This window comes from Aplysia californica, unplaced genomic scaffold (assembly GCF_000002075.1).
Source record: "Aplysia californica isolate F4 #8 unplaced genomic scaffold, AplCal3.0 scaffold00142, whole genome shotgun sequence".
Lineage (NCBI taxonomy): Eukaryota > Metazoa > Mollusca > Gastropoda > Aplysiida > Aplysiidae > Aplysia > Aplysia californica.
Window position 1 is genome coordinate 1,025,787 of NW_004797412.1, and position 22,062 is coordinate 1,047,848.

General features: G+C 39.5%; 1 protein-coding gene across 2 annotated transcripts in view; it reads left to right on the plus strand.

Moving 5' to 3' along the window:
* The window catches only part of LOC101851494 (rasGAP-activating-like protein 1), a 29,133-nt gene that overhangs the window by 1,626 nt on the left and 5,445 nt on the right, over positions 1–22,062 (plus strand). The window contains exons 2-18 of one of the 2 annotated variants that reach the window (XM_035969383.1): positions 177–233; positions 1,526–1,639; positions 5,089–5,091; positions 9,978–10,045; positions 10,436–10,571; positions 11,062–11,143; positions 11,680–11,820; positions 12,576–12,673; positions 14,367–14,475; positions 14,935–15,091; positions 15,528–15,592; positions 16,145–16,254; positions 16,523–16,715; positions 17,374–17,511; positions 18,777–18,918; positions 20,355–20,524; positions 21,544–21,681. In XM_035969383.1, coding sequence (XP_035825276.1) covers positions 177–233; positions 1,526–1,639; positions 5,089–5,091; positions 9,978–10,045; positions 10,436–10,571; positions 11,062–11,143; positions 11,680–11,820; positions 12,576–12,673; positions 14,367–14,475; positions 14,935–15,091; positions 15,528–15,592; positions 16,145–16,254; positions 16,523–16,715; positions 17,374–17,511; positions 18,777–18,918; positions 20,355–20,524; positions 21,544–21,681 — 1,921 coding nt within the window. The remainder of the gene's footprint in view (positions 1–176; positions 234–1,525; positions 1,640–5,088; positions 5,092–9,977; positions 10,046–10,435; positions 10,572–11,061; positions 11,144–11,679; positions 11,821–12,575; positions 12,674–14,366; positions 14,476–14,934; positions 15,092–15,527; positions 15,593–16,144; positions 16,255–16,522; positions 16,716–17,373; positions 17,512–18,776; positions 18,919–20,354; positions 20,525–21,543; positions 21,682–22,062) is intronic. The other variant, XM_013081706.2, reaches the window with a different exon arrangement.

Below are 22,062 nucleotides of genomic sequence, written 5' to 3' on the forward strand. Positions count from 1 at the left end.
AATTGCATGGTTAGTTAGAGAATCTCCACATGTACACTGTATATATATATAATTTATAACTTTTTTTTTCCAAAGACTATTTTTGCAAAACTAAATTTTTTATTAATATTATATTATTAGTGTATGCATTGTTTGATGGCACTTTAAAATGGCATTTTTCTGTTTCTTTTCCCCAGCAATGGAAAAAGTGACCCCTATTGTGTCATAAAGGTGGATAATGTTGTTACTGCCAGGTGAGACCTCATATCATCATTGTATGTCTTCTTACATAGATATAGCACTGTATTTTTTCTTTCTTTAATGTTGTGTATCTCTCTGTCTCTGTCTCTGTATCTCTGTCTCTCTCTGTCTCTCTGTCTCTCTGTCTCTCTGTCTCTCTCTCTGTCTCTCTGTCTCTCTCTCTCTCTCTCTCTCTCTCTCTCTCTCTCTCTCTCTCTCCCTCCCTCCCTCCCAGGTACAATAACATCATTTGACAGTAGGCTTGAAATCTGTGCAGGCATCCCCCTTACCTTGTTTGAGTCTATGATCAAACATTCTTTTATCCAAGCTTTTTGATGAGTTTTTTCTGTCTACTTTCTTAGCTCAGTCATATATATGTGAGGTAGCATGGTGAAATCAGGTTCATCAAAATAATGAACGTCAAGAAATTGGCATTTTCCCGCAGATTTGGGAATTTTAATCAAATTTTTGTTTTTTGGTTCAACACTTTTCATGCCCTTTAAAGAGCACATTTCTGTTGTGGATTTTACTTAAAAACGCTGATTAAAGGCAGAAGAAATGTAAATTTTCAGTTTCCACAGACTCTCAGGCTAAAGAAATAACTCAACTTTGGTGGCCATTTTCTCGCTAATTTTACCTCTGAAACCTGACGACCCTCACCTCCTTCAATCATACATATCTCGACTTCTATTCAACATAAATGGTTATTATTTTCACCCAAAACAAGGAAAATGGATTGGCCTTAAGATGATACCATCAACTTCGTATGCCCGAAAATTGACGAGAACCTGATTTCGCTGCGTCGTGCCACATTTATAGATCAGATTGACTTTACTTTTAGTTCTGTCCCGTTTCTTTTATAACTTCACTGTATTGAATGGTTGAACCCCTCACAATACTCTAACTAAACTATGATCAGAGGTGCAGAATTTCTTCTTAAATCTGGAAATCCAGATTCCTGAAATTATCAAGATTTTTCCCAATTTCAGGCGATTGTCGAGAACATTTCATTTTGTATTATAAAACAGTCTTGACATGGATTGTAAAGGACAAAAACGATCTGTAAATTTAAAGTCCCTGCATGCATATATTTCCAAGGGATCCGAAAAATTCAGAATCTATTCAGGCTACCTTGCTTGTGTGTCCCTGCTTTGAAGCGTGTGTCAGGCTCCCTGCTTGTATTGTATGTCCCAGCCGTGGCGTGGACCGTGTATCAGGCATGCATATATATTTCCAAGGGATCCGAAAAGTTCAGAATTTATTTCCAATGTCAGTTGGCACCTCTGGGTGATATTTTCTCTTTCAGGACAGCTACGGTGTACAAAACCCTTGATCCTCTCTGGGGAGAAGAATTTATCCTACACATGCCCAGTGGCTTCCAGACTTTGAGCTTTTACATTTACGATGCAGACAAAGTCAGGTAAATATGTGAATGATAGTGTTATGTTTAAGTCCCAACCAGGCTGTCTCGCTGTTTACCCCAATAGCGTGTCAGGCTGCCTTTTTTGTGTCCTGGCATTGGAGGGGCGTGTCAAGCTTCCTTGTTATATATATGTCCTGACATTGGAGTGCGTGCCAGCTACTTTGCTTGTGTGTCCCTGCATTGAAGCGTGTGTCAGGCTCCCTGCTTGTATTGTATGTCCCAGCCGTGGAGCGTGTATCAGGCAGCCTTTTTATATATGTCCCAACTTTGGGGCGCTTATCAGGCTGCTTCACTAAATTTCCGTGTTCCAATATTGGAACATGTGTCAGCAGACTATCTTGCTGTATGTCCTAGTATTGAAGCACTTGTCGGGCCGAGCTGTTAACATGTCCCAACATTGGAGCGTGTTCCAGGCTGCCTAGGTGTAAATCCTAGAATTGAAAGGTGTATCAGGCTGCCTCGCTGTATGTTCTGATGTTGGAGCGTGTGTCAGGCTACCTTGCTGAACGTGTTAGAATGAATATATATGGAATTATGGCTGGCCATAAGCTTCGTTGCTTTTATTTAGATTGCAAGCTATAATGCCTTCTTTCAACTTACATCTCTGTTATATTGTTTTCTTGCCGAATGGGGTGGGGGGGGGGGGGGTTTACTTTTTAAGACTTCAGTCTGGGGGTGCAAGGTTGTAACATGATATGATCAAGACAGTAAACATTGGACGTGTGAAATTTTAACCCCATGGGACCGTATTCCTAGCACGCTGGGTACTGACAGGGTTAATATAGCCCTTTGTGGAATATTTATATTGAATATGAATATTCAACAAAGGGTTTTAACTCTATATTCTTTTAGGGTTTTAATTCATTTTAATGTTATTATGTTCGTTGTAAATTTTTTTTTCCTTCTAACATTTGGTGTTGTATAATGAGAAATGCATTGTAATCTTGTGTGTAAGTTTGAAAAATTGTTTGTTTTTCTTATGTTTTTGCCGTCATTTTGCCACAGTTTTCTTATATTTATCACACCACTAAGGGCAAGTGCAGTAAGTCAAACAGAACGTTCAGTTATTAGATATTTCTGTTAAATGCTCATGGTGAAACAAGAAACACCAAAATTTGTATCCATGCCTCTCTGAGGGGGCTACAACTATGACGGGTGAATAATACAGCTATATTTTGGGGATAGGGAGGGGGGTTGCCGTCTGCACTTGGCTTGAGAGTTTTCATTGTGGCAAACCCACCTCAATTTTGAATGATGTTTTTATTGGGCTCGTCAGTGTTCCTCTGACGTCTTGACACTTGGTCAATGTTATTATATTCTTTCTTCTAACCATTGTTTTCATAGTGGTTTTATGCTTTTCAATGAATGATTTCTGGTTTCTGTTTGAATGGAGTAGTGTGCTATAGGCCAGTTCCATTGTGAGACAGAACTCGTTGTTAAGTGTGGTTTCTTTCCCTTAGGGATGTTATTGTATTTGGGGGGGGGGGTCTCTGATTTTGCAGATATGGTTAATGGAATATGGTGTGTGTGTGTGTGTGGTGGGGGGGGGGGCGGAAGTAAGGTTTTGTCTGATTTATCACACTTCTGATGAGCAGTTTCATATGATGATGGAGCTCTTCTCCTACCCAGTAGGATGAAAAGGTTACGGTGTCTCACGTGCAAGTGACTCATATCAAAGACCTCAAAGATGCTGACACTCAAAAGTGTGGGCCTATCTAGGCCCAGTAACTGCTCAAAATTCTTAACGAATCCTTTCTCAAAATTGAAGAAACTCGGTTTCATGTGTTTTGATTAGAAAAAAAGGCCCAAATTGCCAAACATGGGGTTTAAAAAGAAAAAAATTTTTTTTTGTTGTTTTGTTTTTTTTGGGGATTTTTTTTTTGGTTTTTTTTTTTTTTTTTTTCCCACCCCCCCCCCCCCCCTTTTTTTCCTTCACCTTTTCCCCCCCCCCCCCCCCCCCCCCACTCATTGCCCATAGTATTAATAGGTAGCAGATTATTTTTTAAGACTGCCTTGTCTTATGATGATTAAATGACTCTTGTATGAGTTTACCTTCTATTGTTTGGTCAAATGGACATGTGTTGCCCTGAAGGACCTATTGTGTTCAACTTCCCATTTGGTGTAATGGGCAAATATAGAAGAAAGAGGGACAAATTGTTGGCTTCATTTAAATAGACATACTGTCTGTAAACACTCGGTTCATCTTGGTATTACATAACAAAACCATGCCCTGACAGACAGGGTCAAAGCAAACCAACTCTGAAAGAATGTTGAAATTCATTTAGAATTGCTCATTCATGTGAGGATTGTTATCAGGATTGATGGCAGGACATGTATTGATGGTGTCTGATACACACCATCTTAGTCTGGAGGCATATTTTTTACTGGAGAAAAAAAAATCTGATTTTCTCAAGACTGATGGCAAGGCATAAAGTCGACCAACTGTTAAGGTGTCCAACATTTTGACATTTTTTAAATTGCATTTTCTGAACTTGTTTGCTCATTCATGTGAGGATTGTTATCATGATTGATGGCAGGACATGTATTGATGGTGTATGATACACACCATCTTAGTCTGGAGGCATATTCTTTACTGGAGAAAAAAAAATCTGATTTTCTCAAGACTGATGGCAAGGCATAAAGTCGACCAACTGTTAAGGTGTCCAACATTTTGACATTTTTTAAATTGCATTTTCTGAACTTGTGGTATTGGTTCGGTTATGTGTGCAGAAGAAATATTTTGTCGAAATTCAAATTCTAAACATTGGACAAAAGCAAGAAAAAAAATTATGATGTTGGCACAATAATTAAAAGAATGAAGCAGTTTTTTTCTCTCCTGAAAAATGTTTCTCTCTTAGCTTAATACATTTGAGCAGATTGCAGACAATATAAGCTTGCCTTTGATATAAGCTTTGATCGCATGACTGTTTTGTAAAGTTATATATTGATTTGACAGCTGAGATTTAATTAAACATAATGTAAAATGGGGTTTCCTTGTTGTTGAACTCATAAAAGCACCAGAAAGATATAATGAGTTGGGAAGGTGGTTGGAGGAGGCCACTGATAGGTCCATTTCTTTACTTTCCCTCTGTTGTTTCTGTCTGTCTCTCTGACATTTTCTCAGCACTAAATGACAATTTTTGTGTCGCTGTGCTTCTCTTTACTCAAACAAACAATATGGAGTTGGATGGTTTGTGCCTTAGGTCATCAATATGTTGTACCTTTCAACATCAAAAAGTCTCACAGTTATCACATTCTTGTTGGAAGATGCCTAGTACTGCTGCACGAGTCATGTGAATCTAACCCATTGTGGGTGACTTTTTCATTTTGGTTTATCGTGGTTTTTTCTCTTTTCTTTTTTCCCCCCCTCTTTTCCCTTATCCCGTTATTTGTGTGTGTGTGTGTGTTTGCCCATCCCAACCTCTTGTGTACCTCATCCCAAGCAGTAGGTAAGTACTCTGTTTTGTGTTCTTTCAATGTTGTTTAAAGCGTTGTTTGTTTGTTGTTGTTTTTGGTTTTGAATGAGCTTTTAATTTTTCCCATCTTCTACTTTTCAGTTATCGATGGTGTTATGTTGTAGTTGTGAAACTGGAAAAAATACTTGATCTCTTTGTTTTGTTCTTTACCATTGCCGAGATTGATTTGCAGATCCTTAAATCAAGTCAAGACTCAGCATTAGCTTTATAAATAGTGTTCAAGTACTGTTGGCTGACTTTTGCATCTTCTGTTGTCATCTAAATCAGAAGCGTTTGGTTTTTTCGTTTGTTTCAAAATTGTGAAGACAATCATTATATGGTCAGGAACGTACAGTAAACTTATTGTATCACAACACGGTGGAATCAGGCTCTTGTCAATTTTTTGGTAAATGGAGTTAATGGTTTCATCTTAAAGGTTGTTCATTTGCCTTTCATTTGATGAAAAAAATAACCATTTATCTTGAATAGAAGTCGAGATATTTTCCATTGAAGGAGGTGGGGTCGCCTGGTTTCAGAAGTGAAATTAGCGAGAAAATGGCCGAAAAATGAAGATTTGTTCGATTACATTATTTTAACGAGCGCCTGATTTCACAACAATGCCTCACTTAGGCCTATATTTTATTGGGTTTGGTAGGAAGAAGAAGAGTCCTCATTATTCCAAAGTTCTGCAATATAAGTGTTTTGTAAAGATAAGTTTCTGAGGTTTGAAACTTTGTATTGAATAAAATTCATTTATATGGTGTGCTTGAAGAGGTAGGTTAGTTGTTTTTTAAAAATAGTATTTTCAGCTTTATTTTAATACAAATTGGTCCAAGATATGATACTGCTTTTAAAATAATTTTAATTTTGTAATGATTCTGCTTTTTTCTGTTTGGTTGTCTTTTGTTTGTTTGCTTTGTTTTGAGGGATTTCTGTTAAAGTTTTTTTTACTTTGAGGGTTGGTGAGGGGTTGTGTGATTTTGGGTAGTTTTATGTCATAGATGCGGGTGCTTTGTTTTTGTATATGATTTTGTAATTTCTTTCTGAATAGCAATGTTCTCTTCTTCTTCTTTTTTTTTTTTTTTTTTTTTGCTTTTTGTTAGTAGTCAGTAATCTGTAGATTCCAGTTTTATATGTGTTATTCATTTTAGGTTTTGCTCTACTGAAAAATATATTTTTACTATAGTTCTTTGGATTTTAAAATCCAAGCAAACTATGGTCTTAAGTCATGCTCTTTTTTAATATACGCTTTCTTTATAAACATGTTTTGCTTAATAAAATCCAAGCAAATGCCTTAAATCATGCCCTTTTTGTAATACTTGCTTTCTTTTAACTCTCTGATTATAACTAACAAAAAAAATGGCCTGTGGTGTCGGGGGAATTATAGGATTTCACCATATTATATTGGAAAATGCTTGAGGAAAGGCAAGGCAAGCAAGTCAAGATCATAAACCCACGCACTTTCCGAAAGTAGAATATAAATAGGAAGTAGAGCTCATTTTTTAAGAGGCTGAAATGTCTGACAATATTAAAAAAACCAGGAACAAACAATTCGAAATAGCGGCTCAAATTACTGTCGATTGAATCTGCTGTGACACCACAGAACAAAACCTGTGGATGTTAACACTAGGAAAGTTAAAGCATGAAGTGTGTTTTAAGTTGTCATTTGCTGATTAGTTGGTACTGGAGCAAAATTTTCTTCTTTTTTTTTGGCGCTGAGTAATACAGCTTTCTGTGGAGTACTATTGGTTTGATGAGAGGACGATCCGCAAAGATCGTAATGTCATCACTGGAGTACAGTTTCCTTTGGAAGGGACTGAATTCGTTTTTGATTCAATGTGACATCCCTTCATCGATTGTTTGTTGGGGTTTTTTTTTACTGAATTGGGCTGTATAACTGTATTAAATAAAAGGCATGTGTCTCCTTTGGATTGTTATAATTTATTGTCTGGCTAAAATTCTTACTTCTGTCCTTTGGTTTTGTAGCTGTAAATGGAAATCGAATCTTGTTTTGGAAAAGCAAGTAAGCCAACCAGTTTGTATTGGTGAAAAAAGAACGTGGCTCTTTTTTGACAAACTTTTTGTTTATTTTAAGCTTAGATACCATGGTGCAAATTGTATGCTTGCAGAGAACAGTATGAAATGTCATAAATTGAAGTTCTTAATTATTTGACACCCTAAAAATTATTTTCCAGTTTGCAAAATGAAAAAAGTCAGACATTTGGTCCATAAAGGGGCTTGTTGGCTTGAAGCTGTCTCAGCAAATATTTTTAGCAAGGTAAATTTTTGGAATATATCTGTCTGCCCTGGTCAATATCAGTCGTAAGACGCAGTGTGCTATTATCAGCTATGGGGCTCGAAAGGCAAAAAATTGACTTTCCATGAAATTTTTGTTTTTTGGATATATTGAAAGTTTGATGTCTTATGCTTCAATTTAAGATAAAATAAAAACAACTGTAATCGACTATAAATATTTTATTTTGATTTATTTTGGAGGTGTGTGTGGTTTGTTGGGAGCTTGGATGACAAGATAAAGGAATTTGGATGTTGCTAGTGTGTAGCTGTAAGATTATTTTTAGAACCATTACCTCATGGCTTCCTTTGCTTCAACGTTCTTCATTCGCCACTATTTTTAGATTTTAACCCCTTTTCGAGCATGAATGGTCTGAAATGTAAACAACTCTGAATGGTAAAACGGAGTAAAGAAGGTAACTTCTAGCTCACTCCAAGCTTGTTTCAGTAAACAGCTGACTGTGCGGATGGGCCTTGCTAGCTGCTATTGTCTGTTGATCTTTCTGTTTTACTCTTGGATTGACTTTAAAAATTCATTTTTATTGTGTTTTTGTGCTCTTAAAAGATTAATTAACCTTCTTCTAGATCTCTCAAAGCGGACTCCTTACCAAGAGGCCAGTGAGGGGGTCTATGTGCATGTGTGTGTATGCGTGTTGGTGTGTTTGTATGTGTGTGTGTTTTGTGTGTGTGTGTGTGTGTGTGTGTGCTCTTGTGTGTTTATGGTACTATTGCAAACGAATAATTAGGTAGCATAAACACGGCACGTAAGCCGACTCGCGGCCTTCCAAGCGCGTGGTTTCGGTAAAATGGGGGCTATTCAGATCTGTTTCTTTGCTCTTTTGCTATAAAACTCCAAATGCTGAACACTTTGGAAAAGTTAAGATTTTCTTCATTACAATAGCAGGCCGAGACAACGCTCAGTGTTTTTATTGAAATAAAGACAGATCATCGTGTTTGAAGCAATAAAATAATGAAATGCAATGATCTCAAAGTCATGAAAAAAATTAGGCTTCATTTCTCTGTTATAATGATGGTACTCTGTTTATGTAGTGATGTTTGGTGCATTTGGTACTCTTTTATTATCTGTCAAACATGGGGTTGCAGCCAGTTAGCGACTTCAGCAATATTTGATTATAATGTTAAATTGAAACTGTTGCCATTCCCTTAAACATTGATTGACTGGGAGGTAAAAGTATGGTACCAAAACACTCAGGAGACAAAGGCCTTTCATATGAAACGGTTGAATTGGACATACTGCTACTTTGAAAATTTAGTATCTGGTGTCTTGTATAATGCTAATATTTTGTTACATTTGACCGGAAGTCTATTCTCGTGAAAATTGTGTTTTGTCCATAAGTTTTTTCTCTGTGAATGTGTGAATGAATAGTTTTCTACTCTGTATGTTGCCTTGTAGTGAGTGGCATAATCAAGATAACTGCTAAATTTCAAGGCTCTATCTCAATTCTAAGACCCCCATTGCTGTGGAAACATGTTGCTCAACTTCGGAGGCCTTTTTCTCTTTTTCGTGTTTCCTCACCTCGCACAATTTAAAGTTCTGTATTTTCGTCAAATATGGTCATATTTACTTCATTCTTGTTTTGAATTGTAGGGAAAAGGTGATAGTTTTTTTAAAATAATGTTAACTCAGTTTTGAAATTTCCTTCACATAACTAATATTGACTGGCAGGGACACATATATGTTTAATAGCGATGACTGTAAAAGCAGTTTTCAAATTTAAAGATGTAATTTCTACTCTTCTTTCTGCGGATCAGAATTGATAACTTTTGCAAAGTGCCTGTCTGAATATTACCTAGTAGAAATGATCTATATGGCGCAGATGGGTTCAAAAAACATTTAGATTCTACAACCATTACAAAATTGTACCGGAGTTCTATTGTGACTAACCTCTCCTTTGAAGGTCTAACTTCTTGTGACAACCTTTCTGTTTTGTTTTTTGCTGGGAGTTTTTTGTTTGTTTGTTGGGGTTTTTTTTGTGGGGGAAGGAGGGGGGGCAGAATCTTTGTTCTCTTCCCCAACTTTTTATAACCTTGATTATGTCTATGTGCTGATCTTTCATTGAGACGAATATGGAATGCACTTCTCTCCTGTTTCCCTTTTATTTTAAAGAGCATGTGGCATCAGAATTTTTCTTTTTTGATGTTAAAGAATGTCGGTATGTGGCGTAGCTCATTTATATCTTTTATTGCATCCCTTTAAAGAGCATGAGACATATCTAGTTTATGCCTTTCATCTACTTATAAGAGCATGAGACATTAAAGAGCATTTGAAGTAACAAGTTGGGGTTTTTTTTTCTTTTTCCCATGTTAAATAAAGAGCATGACATGTAACAAGTTTCTATCTTTCATCCACTTCAAAGAGCATGAGACCTTAAAGAGCATGTGAAATTTAAAGTTTTTGTCTTTTGTCCACATAAAGTGTATCCACTTTACAGACAATGTGATATATCCAGTTTGTGTCTTTTATCCACTTCAGAAAGCGCGGGACAAAATGAGTTTTTGTATTTTGTTTCATCCCCTTGTTAGAGCTTGGGACATCACCAAATATCTCTCTTATGTTCTCTTTGCAGTGGGGATGACATCATTGGAACAGCCTCAGTCACCAGGGACTATCTCTATGGAAACAAAAATCCTAAAGGTATAAAGAAAATCAGACATGCGTCTTATTGTAATACAGTCTTATTTCAAAGTCACACAGTATTTCCTTCCCAGAGTGCTTCTTTACTGCCATCTGTGGTGTAACGGCTAGGCTCTTGGCTGTCGCATTCAGTAGACACAAGTTCAATTCCCATATAGAAAATGCCCGCCTTTCTTCTAGTATGTTGTAATCACTCATCCCAAATTGACCCCAACTAGCAAAGTATGAGCAGCTGATCTCCGAAATTACGTAAATTGTGTAGATGGAGTCGTGAAATGTTGAAAATAAAAAAGTATGAAATAAAAAAACAAGTTTAATTTTCGGGGGGGTATTTTTTTTAGATATAGAAAATGTCCCTGTTGATGGATTTTTTCGTCTTTCCCACACCAGGCCTGGAGACGTGGCTGCCACTGCAGAAAGCGAACAAAGACCTGGAGATTCAGGGGGAGATGTTGCTGGAGTATGGAATTCGAACCTCGGAAGCTACGGGACAGTCGTTTGTTTTTGTCACGGTCATGGAGGGCAGGTGAGAGAGAAGGCTGTTCTTTGTCTCTGTATGTGCAAAAAAGATTTTAGCAGATGGTTGGAGGGCATCAACGGTATTTCCTACTTCTTTTATTTACCTTTGATGTTTCTGTCTGTTCATCTGGCTTCTTTTCCTGTTTTAAATTGTTGATGTACTTCTCTTTGCTTCAACAAACAAGAAAATAATTTGAAATTTGCTTCTAAATACTTTGCTTCCAGGTCTCAACCCTAGGCAGGTCTCTGTTCTTACTCTCTGGTCATTGTGTTTAACTCAATTTAGTTTGTATTTAAATAACAGATTAAATGTCAAAATACCCATTTCAATTACTTTGTGATTGAATTACAGGATTTTCCTCTTTCTCAAATAAGCTTCAATTAATTTGATGCATAATTGTTCACGCAATCTGCAACTGATAATGAAAGTCAAGGTTTTATTTTCTGCAATCATGGCATGTTCTCACTATTCACCTTCCGTCTATGCTTTCTATCAGAGACCTTGCCCCAAAAGACAAAACCGGCTACTCAGATCCTTATGTGACAGTCAGCTGTTTTGATGAGACCAAAGCGACATCGGTAAGCTGTTTTATTGGCATAGCATTATGGCTGCAGTTCTTATAGTTGCACTAGGCGAACATTGTAACCTCTCGACCACGAGAACCCCCATTTACTTCTCTGACAGAAACAAAAGATGCATTTCCCTAGATGTAAAAAGTTTACTCTCCATCATTTACTATCGAGCATGCATTGCTAATCGTTTTCGACCTTTCATTTACTGTCCACTATTTACAAACAGTCTTTTACTATGAAAAAAATTGTTTTCTGTCAATCATTTACAATCAGTAATTTACTTCTCCTCCAACAGAAACAAAAGAAGACATGTTTTCTTGGTGCAGAATGCTTACAATCAGTTATTTATATTTACTACCAGTCAGTTATTTACCATCAATCATTTACATTCAGTCATTTAGAGCCAATCATGGCGCTCATATGACCTTATGCAGTTGCAAGCGCCGTAAAACCTTACTAAAACAAACAGCTGAGTCCATCATTTACCATGAACCATTTACAACCTGTTATTTGCCATCAATCATGTACTCATGTCCTGACAGAAACAAAAGAAGACACGTTTCCCTGAGTGGAATGAAACTCTGGAGTTTCTCCTGCCCGAGGACACGTGCATCGCAGACCTGAGCGTGATCGTCACCGTCTGGGACAAGGACAACTTCAGCAGCGACGATTTCATGGGACAAGTGGGTGATCTCCCCTCTTTTTGGCATTGATGGCTGGGAGGGTCTGTGGTTGTTGTTGGTGTAGGTGATTTCTCCTTAATGACGGCTGAGCTTTTTCTCTTCTGATTTTTAACAATTTGTAGTCACACAGTCAGCAGTACAAAATACCCCATCTGATCACCCTGCCCGGAAAGTGACTGCAAGGGACTTCTCGCACCTGGCGCAGAATGACCAGAACGGATAACTTTCACCGTCGCATTATTGCGCCAAGTGGCTGCAAAGTGGTTACAAAAATAATTTCGGGCTTGCATTTCGCATGACTTCATGGAACAGATGGATGGTCTCCCCTCTTTTTGGCGTTGATTACTGCAAGGGTTGGTGGATGTTGTTCTTAACGTTGTTCATTTTCATTTTGTGCATGCTGAGCTTTTTGCTTCTCTGATTTAACTCTTTGCAGTTACCCGGAGCAATAATGCGACGGTGAAAATTGTCCGTACCAGTCACCTGGCGCCAGGCCCGAGAAGTCCGTTGCAGTCGCTCTCCTGGTTGGGTGACCAGATGGGGTATTTTGTGCTGCTAGCTGTGTGACTGCAAAGTGTTAAGAGTTTTGAACTTGCCTGTCGATGGCTTCCTGAAGTTCTCCTTTCACCCCCCCACCCCCTTCTTACATTGATGGCTGCAAGAGGTTGCAGTTACAGTTGGTGTCTGTTTTGTACTCTTCTGATTTAAACATTTTAGAGCCAGTTGTAACAGGGTTGTTTTTTTTTGTTTCCTAGATCCATTTGAATTCTGAGGATGTGACCCATGGAACCATCAGGAATTGGCATGCAGTGGCCCGACGACCTACCAGTGACCGCTGGGCTAGAAGGGCCAGGTGAGAAAAAACCATGCGATGATGCTTAAGTTTGTGTACTCAGACTTACTTACCCTTGACTGGAATGAGATGCAACAAAGTAACTTGACGGTCTGAGAAGGCAGAGGGAAATAAGCACTTTGTCAGTGTCTAACTCTGACTGTGTATTTACCAAATTTGGTCAAACAGTTTTTATGTCTGTAATTATATTATTCGCAGCCGTAATTATAACTGATGATACTTTAATAAGTTGTTGTTGTTTTCAAATCCCTTTAGCTGTGAGTATTTCGCTCATGGCAGCACAATGCCTCCCTCAAGTAACTACATGTCCTTGTCATCTGGTCAACGCCAGAGTAGAGCAGGCTTAAGAGGCATTTTATCAGTTTGGGGGTTGTGAAGGCTTTATGCATCCCTGTAGGATCTCAGGTAGGTGGTAGTCTTGTCCTGACACTGGCTTGTGCCCAAACATCTTGCCACAAGAGAACAAAGGTGCAATGTTCACGGTCCTGTTTTCCATCGACCTTCACAGGGATTTCTTAGACAGTAGACAACCATAGGGGGTGTAGGCACACTCTAGTTCTGGAAGATGGGAGCCACAAAGTGCAACCAATGACAAGTGATCATCTGAGCAGTCCAGTAAGGGGTCCCATTGAGTAAGGGGTAACGTTTTCCTTCCACAGTGAGTCGTCTACATCACAAAACGTAGCTTGCGTTTGCCCAATCCCCGCCACCTGCTGTCTCCTGGCTATCTGCTATTAACATTTCCATTCATGGGGCAGAATAATTCAAGGGATGGCCAAATCTACTCAGACAGAGGATCGTCACGTCATGGGTCAGCGAGCATTTGCCAGGATATTTGTAGGGACGTCATCTGTTTCCAGGCAGCCTATTCCTTACAGCTACAAGACCTTCTGGGTCAGCAGAGGCATCTCACGATGAGTCATCTGGCAGTCTGTGGATACCATGCCCCGTCTGTAGAGCTCCCACAAGAGGGAGGGAAGAAGATGTCGACAGTGAGTTCCTGAATGAACAGGTTGGCCTGCTGTGACGCCAGACCTACCATAATGGTGGATGTGTACGAACCCTTCTACAAGCCAAAGAGTCGTTGCTCACATCGCACCTCACAGGTCTATGGTACCTCCTGGACAGAGCTCCGCCTGAAACCTCTACTCCTATGCACAGAGCAGGGGTCTCCAGGCTGCTCGACAAGGACGGAGAGTTGACTTGGTTGAGACTGGCTTGCCAGAGAGCGTCTGGGGTTTCACCCTCAACCCTCACAGCCCACTTTAATAAGTAAAAAGAACACTCTACACAAAATTGTGAGCAATTCTGGAACATAATAAGAAAGAAATTCCATCCTCTTTAATCAAACCCAAATATTACTTTTTAAAAATTTATGTGGGTGGTAGGGAAGATGGGACAAGGGATATTTTCTACTTTTCCTCTTACCCTCTACTGTTTCTGTTTGTCAGCCCTACTCTTTTCCTGCCCTAATATGACGGTTGTTTTTTTGCATGTGCTTCTGTTTACTACAACTTGAGCCTTACCCATAGAAATTTCTATGCAAATGGAGATGGTCAGAGGTGTGGTAAATCATATTTCTTTTCTTTCTCTCAAATGTTTCTGCCTGTCTGTTCTGCCTTGAACTAAATGACAGTTTCAACCATGTGATTCTTTTCACTCGTACAAACTGGAAATTAATCGGTTTCCCCAGCCGAGTAGAGCGAGGCAAAATCCGCGTCAAGCTTCAGCTCCTAGAGGAGACGGTGTTGCCCTCATCATGTTACCAGCCACTGGTGGATCTGCTGGGGGAAGCTGTCAAAGTGAGTTTTGGTTCTTTTACGCTCTGTTGATAAGGTCACTTTAGCTGGTTTGTGTGTGGGGGGGGGAGGGGGTAGTGATAGACTGAACACTGCTTGACTGACTAAGTGAGATTTGGTTGTATTACTCTCTGTTCACAGGGTCACTCTAGCTGCTTTTTGTGAGGGGGTTTTCATAATTTTTTGGGGGGGCTCCACTACTCATTGTTCTTAAGATCACTTTAGCTGTTTTTAGGGGGAAGGGTTTCATCGTTAGTTTTGTGTTTCCTTTCTGTCAAGGTGAGAAATGGTTTTCCTGCTGTCTGTTTTTGCAATATTTTTGCTGCACTTTCAAAATATTTTCAGTCACCAATATTCCCTAAAATCTTGGGGCACTGGAGGAACAAAGAGAAAAACAGAAAGGTATAAACATATGTGTATGTATTCCTTTACTGTCAGTCATATGTCCGTGTGTCTGCCCAGAACCGCGACCTGGGTCAGCTGTTGTGGGACACACTGGAGCAGGACCGGACCATCGAGCTGGGGGCCATGGCGATGTCTCTGGTTCGATTCTACCTGAGCCAGGAGCTGGCCTTTGAGTTCCTGGATGCTGTCATACTGCGGGATATTGAGAAGACCGGTGAGTGGTGTCGCTGTTGTGGTTGTTATTTCTGTTGGGTTTTTTTGTTGCATTGCGAAGAGTAAGACTGTTCACAGTAGTTGTTGTTGGAAAGAGGTTATTTTGAAAGTTTGTGAATGTTGCTGTTGCTTTTGTTTGTTGTTGTTGTGGTTGTTATTGTTGTTATTGTCATTGTTGAGCTTCCTAGTTAGCTCAGTCAGACATTGTGTCCTTTGGAAAGGCACTTTACACAAATTTCCCATTTGGCTCAGAGATGGACATTAAACTCGGAGGTCCCGCCTCTTAAATAACCTATTAGTGTTGATAGGGGCGTTAAACCTGTACCATTTCACTTTTTTTTTCACCTCCCCCCTTGAAAATGCGTGCCTCTTGTTTTGGACCACATTTACTTGTCAACTGTACTCTGTCAAGCAATAATTTCTCTCATGTGTTACAGAGGATGTGAACACACTGTTCCGGGGCAACACGCTGGGCACCAAAGCTGTGGACAATTTCATGAAGGTATGTCCCTGAACTTGGAACAGATGGATGACAAGAAAAGACCAGGATGAAATAGGTTTTTCGAAAGCATCTGAGCAGAGAAATAAGTGGTGAAACATGATCGCTGATGTTTGTCACAGATCTTGCAGCTGAAGAAAAAGACATTGGGGACTTTGATGTAGCCGTTGTGTGTTGAGCTATTAGCAGCTGAGAGTGGTTGGAGGGTGCTACGGATACATCTTACTGCTTTTTTTTTTCCTTCTGTTATTTCTGTCTGTCTATCTTGCTGGTTCCCTGCAATAAATAATTGTTGTGATGCCAAAAGTCTCATTACATTAAACTCATGTCCGATCTCTTTCCTTTCCCTCTGTAATTTCTGTCTGTCTGTCCTGCAGTAAATGGTAAATGACCTTCATTGTGTCACTGTGCTTTTGTGTATTCGAACCGTGTCCCTCAATTGTTTCTGTCTGTTCATCTTACTCTTTTCCTTCATTAAATAACCATAATTGTGTCGCTAAATGAACATTATTATGGTTCTGTGCTTCTGTGTAATTGAACCCTGTACCTCCCCAGGTACTGGCCATGCCTTACTTACAGAAGGTTTTGCAGCCCACGATAGATCGTATCATCAATGAGAAGAAGACGGTTGAGCTCGATCCCTTCCGAGTGAACAGCGTCCGCACGTAAGGAGCTTGGGGATTATTTTAATAGCTTCAGGGCCTAATGCCACTTATGGAAATTTTTTAAATTTCGACATTCAAGTGTCCATTCAAAGTGGATCAATGGAATTAACGTGCATGGATGAAATAAAGTGAATCAATATAATAAGAATAATAATAGTAGAAGTAGATGATTAGTAGTGGGTCAAGAATATATAGTAGGTCTATAAAATCAAGTCTGATCTTATTTTGTCTTATCATATCTTATATCTTATTTGCATCTGCCCTCCAGGAGACGGCACAGCCTACACCGAGAGTCGGAGGAGAGTTTTGTGAACCACAGCATGGAGGCCATCGAAGACTACACCATCAGCGCCATCAACAGCATCGTCAACTCGGTCACTTACTGCCCACAGGTCCTGCGGAAAGTGCTGAGAAATATACAGATCAGGGTCCGGGAAAAATGGCCGGAAGAGATCTATGAGGTGTGTAAAGTGATGCCTACAATGACGCTTAGGATATATTTTCAGAGTCTTTCCACTAAAACCCTAGTAATTTTTTTAAATTATGAAAGGTGATGTGTGTAATGATGCTTAGGATGAATTATCGGAGTCATTCCGCAAAAACACGAGTAATTTTTTTTATTTTAAAAAAGTTTAAAGAAAGAAAATGCCCTATTAGAACCATGACTTGACTATTTTTTAATTTGTCGATTAAAAACTATGGGGGGGAAAATTGAACAAAATTTTGATGTCAAATATTTTTACTTGAATAACAGCTTCATCTGAAAACCCCCAAAAACTAATTTGGACTGTGTTATTTTATCTGTTTAATTATCCGGGGCTACAATTACCGCGCAGTGCCGCCCTCAATGTCTGTAGTCGCGACAATATAAATCTGAGGAATCTACATTAACATCTAGAATTTATCAGAGACTTTTTCACTTAACTTCTTCATCAGGGATCAATGGAATGTTACAATACAACTTTGCAAAGTAGAAGTGAGATTTGTCGCATTCTGTCATGTTCTATACATGTCCAGTTGTCTGCCTTTTTCAGTACCTATTGACATGGAAAGTCTTTTTGAGCCACAAAGTTGTGGCTTGTCAACAATGATATGACTAATCTTGTATTTCCTTCTCAGGATGTTCCGTACATTGCTGTGAGTGGCTTCGTCTTTCTTCGGTTCTTCGCCCCTGCCATCATGTCCCCAAAACTTTTCTCCTTGAGCGACCAGCACCCGAACCGAAAAGTGATACGGACGTTCACGCTGCTTGCCAAGGTATTCTTAGCAGCCTTCTTCTTCTTCTTCTTCTTCTTCTTCTTCTTCTTCTTCTTCTTCTTCTTCTTCTTCTTCTTCTTCTTCTTCTTCTTCTTCTTCTTCTCCTTCTTCTTCTTCTTCTTCTTCTTCTTCTTCTTCTTCTTCTTCTTCTTCTTTTTCTTCTTCTTCTTCTTCTTCTCCTTCTCCTCCTCCTCCTCCTCCTCCTCCTCCTCCTCCTCCTCCTCCCCCTTCTTTTTCTTCTCCTCCTTCTTCTCCTCCACCTCCTCCTCCTCCTCCTCCTCCTCCTCCTCCTTTCTGTCAGACTTGCTTTTTCTTAGCGCTCAACAACCGCTATTGTGTCAACATGCCTCGCTTTACGCCCTCAATTTGATAATAGTGTACACAGTGTTAAAGCAAGCAGGAGAAGTGTCTGAAGATGTAACTTTGATTCCCATGACAGAAATTTATTAAACTTTATCAACTTTTTGCTCACGTTGGCCATGACATGCAGAGTTGAAGAAGCTCGCCTCATAAACCGTATAGTGAATGTCTGTAATTTGTTAATGTCAGTCAACACTCTTTAAATATTTATGATCAGCTGAGGATGTTATATTTAAGTCTTGTGACTATTCTGTCAGAGGCAACACATGACTGTTTATAACATTTCTTTTTTTCTTTGACTTGACCCTTCCTGTCTTTAATCTTTTCTGACCTTTTCTGCTCTTTGCCTCCTCAGCTCCTTGTTGACCTTGTCTGCTCTTAACCTTGATGGGTTTTTTTAAAACCTTTTCTACATTTCTCTTCTTCTCTTGACCTTGCCCCCCCCCCCACAACCCCACCCCACCCCACCCCACCCCCTGCCCGGGCAGTGCTACTGACTGAAGTGTCTTTAGGCCATTCCCAAAGAAGGGGGATATTAACATGTTCTTATGCACTGTAGAATTATAAATGGACTGATTTATCAATGTACTCATACTGTGCTGGAACAACATAGGGGGAACTGCTGGTTTTTCTTTCTTCTTCCTAACTTTCGTCCTTTTTTCCTCTACTTCTTTTGTATGTTTGTCACTCTCTTGTAAACTGCTATTTGCGGGATGCCTTGATAGTGGAAGCAGACTTTGTGCTGTTTAGGCTAGAGAGGTGAGCAGAGTAAGCCTGATTCCCCATTTGAACTTCTCTGTTGACATCCACCACCCTTTGGCACTCATATGACTTTATGCAGCTGCGAGCACCGTAAAACTTTACTAAAACTAAAACTTGATCTGGTTTTTACTCTTTCTCCCCAGATTGTGCAGAGTGTGGGCAATTTGACCCCTGGTCAGCACGGGAAAGAGGCCTGGCTGGAACCGCTCACACCTCTCATCTCGCAGAAAATCCTGGAGGTGAAGGATTACCTGGACGCTCTCGTTAATGTCGGAGATTTCTCGGGTGAGACTTATTGATACGGTTGCCAGTTTGAAGCAAGAACTTTTTCAGTTGCTATTAACTCACCTGCGCCTATTCCCATGTATTTACGGGATGCGTTTTATCGATCGATATCTCCTGTGTTTTTCATTAATAAGCTACTGGAAGAGGCAAGCCAACAGTTGACCCCTTGTTTCATTTCAGTAAAAATTTGGTGGAGTTATATGCAATATGTTTTTAGCTGTAACTGACTAAGTCAGTCATCTCTGCATTGCAATAGATGATTTTATTATAAATTAGGCACACAAAAAATTGTGTGACCCCCCAGTAATGCCATTTCAAAATATTTATAGAATAAAAACTATTCGGACAAATTAAATGCAGTTTTCTTTTTCTGTCAGAACATTTCTTTCTTTCTCTTGCTGCATTAAAAAAAAAATTATGATAGCTTTCACAGTCTTTTTGTGGCTAACGCTTCAATATACCTCAAAAGTGTCAGGCTGCAATGGCTTTTGGGTGAAAAATAGCTCAGGCTCAAGTAAGTTAATATCTGTGGATATGCGGAATTGATGCCGGGCGTTTGAGATGGTTCAAAGGCCAACTAACAAGGTCTAAGATGGTATCAGTGAAGGGAGAGATTTTTTTCACTTCCTTTATACACAGTCCAACTTGTCCTAGATGAGTCACCCTGTCAAGGAGAAAGTGGTCATCTTAGACAAGTGGACTGCTTAGACAGTTTCTTTGTAATATAAACAAAACGCAAAGTGGGAAGCAGTTGTTTTCACATATGAATCACAAAGTGGTGAAATCAGGTGCTCATCAATTTTTGGGCATATAGAGTTATGGTATCATCTTAAAGGTTGTTCATTTGCCTTGCTTTCAATGAAGAAATATCCATTTATCTTGAATAGAAGTGGAGATATTTGCGATTGAAGGAGGTGGGGTTGCCTGGTTTCAGAAGTATAACTAGCAAGAAAATGGACGCCAAAGTTTGGTGACTTCCATAGCTTAAGAGTCCTTGGAAATTGCAAATTTATATATTTTGTGCCGTTAATCAACATTTTCCCATAAATCCCACACTTAGAAGTGTTGTTTTTTTTAATGGACATACAAGGTGTTGAGCCAAAAAACAAAAATTCAAAAAAAAATTCCAAACTGGCGCAAAATTGCTGATTTCTCAGATTTCATTTAGACAAGTGCCCAATTTCACCACGATACCTCACATATGATTGTCTTGGACAGGTGGTCATTAGAAAAGGTTCGACTGTATGTGGATTTGCAAAACATCAGAGATGAATAACATGAAACTCTTACTAAAGCATTTTTTCTTTCTTTGATGAATTTTTCATTTTGCGTTTTGTTCATGCAGGGGAGCACAATACGGAGAAGAAATTGTTGTCTCATCGCAGTATGGGCTAATAAATACGAGGTCTTTTAAAAAATGTGTTTTGTTACTTCAGCCTCCCACAAATACCTGGTCCGGCAACAAAGCAACGAGACAGTGCTGATCCAAGGTCACCTCTACAAATGTCACTACCACTGCAAGAGACTCTTCCGTCCCATCGTGCTGAAAAAGTGCTACTTCTATCTCACCCGCGTCATGCTCTGCTACCGAAAAACTCCCGAAGATGTGAGTGCTTTGTTCGAATTGTGGGTTTTTTGGGTTTTGGTTGGGGGGTTTGGGGGTTTTTTAAGAGGGGAAGGGTTGTTGTGATTTGCTTTGGGGTTGTTTTTTGGGGAGGGGGGGTGTTTCGTTGGTTATTTTTGTGAGTTTTATTGTGGGGAGAGGGGGGAGGAGGGTTGGTGCTTGAAGATGTGGCTGCGATGATATTGTTGTTTTTTAAGTGATTTATTGTGTTTACTTTTATGACCAGATGATTTTTTCAAGACAAGCTGCAACACATAGATAATTTTCTATCTTCAGAGGTTAGTTGTTTTTATTGATCCAGCTACAGCTGGGCTCTCGCCCATCCATTGAATGCCATGTAGCGGTGAGTGTAGGTTTGCTGCAGTTGCTGTAATTTTCAATAGAGTGTGTTGTCAATGTTAGGTCTCGGATGGAGATGTGTAGCTCTGATGTCATTTAGGGCTGTACAATGGAAAAGGTGATGATCCAGTCTCATATGCATAATCACACAAAGGACACGTTGGGGGAAGATCTGGTTTTATTATCTTCAGAGGTTTAAGCATACCGTTCTGGAATCCTGATAAGCCTATTTGTTTTTGCAATATATTACATTTTTGTGGGGGGGGTTTTCGTTGATATATGGACATGTTTATAGACGTAGATGTGGTTCTTTTCACTCCACAAATCTACAAACAAATAAAAACTCACAACAAAAACAACAACAACAGTGACAAGATAAAATGTTCAGGCTTTTTATTTAGAGTGAGTCTACAATTTGTTAACAACGTCAGGATGTAAAAACTCAAAGCCATCCTCCTGATCTGTGCCATGGGTGTTTGGCAGGTGCTTTGATGTGGTTTGCTCCTTCTTTCCTATCAAACATCTATCGCCCTTATCTCTCCTCCTTCTTTTCTTTGTATGTTACTTTTTAGTAACATCTCTATTCTTCAGCTCTCATATTTGTGTTCCAAATACTGTAAAACTCTTACTAAACTAAAAATAAAAAATTGTTCTGTCCCCAGGAAGACACCATGGTGATGGTGGAGAACATCTGTGCCGTGGAGAAGCTGGACTACGGAGCCCTGGGCAAGTCCAACATGGGCCAGATCATCCACAAGACGTCGGATGAGAACACAGGGATTATTTACTTCCAGGCAAAGGTACTGTCATGTTTTAGTGAAGTGGCATGATGGCATTGTGATCTACAGGCTTGCCAACTGTCCTGAATTTCCCTTTTCCCAGGACCATCCTGGATTCGGCATTCAGGAGTGTATATATATATATATACATATATATATACATACAGTCGAACCTGCCTTAACGGAAACCTGTATAAAACGGAAACCTGTCTTAACAGAATCCCCCCCGCTCCCCCCCTTGATATATTCCTCTTTAATTACCTGTTTAAAACGGAAAGAAAAGTCAGATCCCTTCCGAGGGTTTCACCTGTCTAAGACGGAAAATGCTTTGCCCGCTCAACCCTGATTTGAAACAAAACTTGCAAGTTTGGTTCCGCCGGCTCTAAACTTAACGCTATGGCT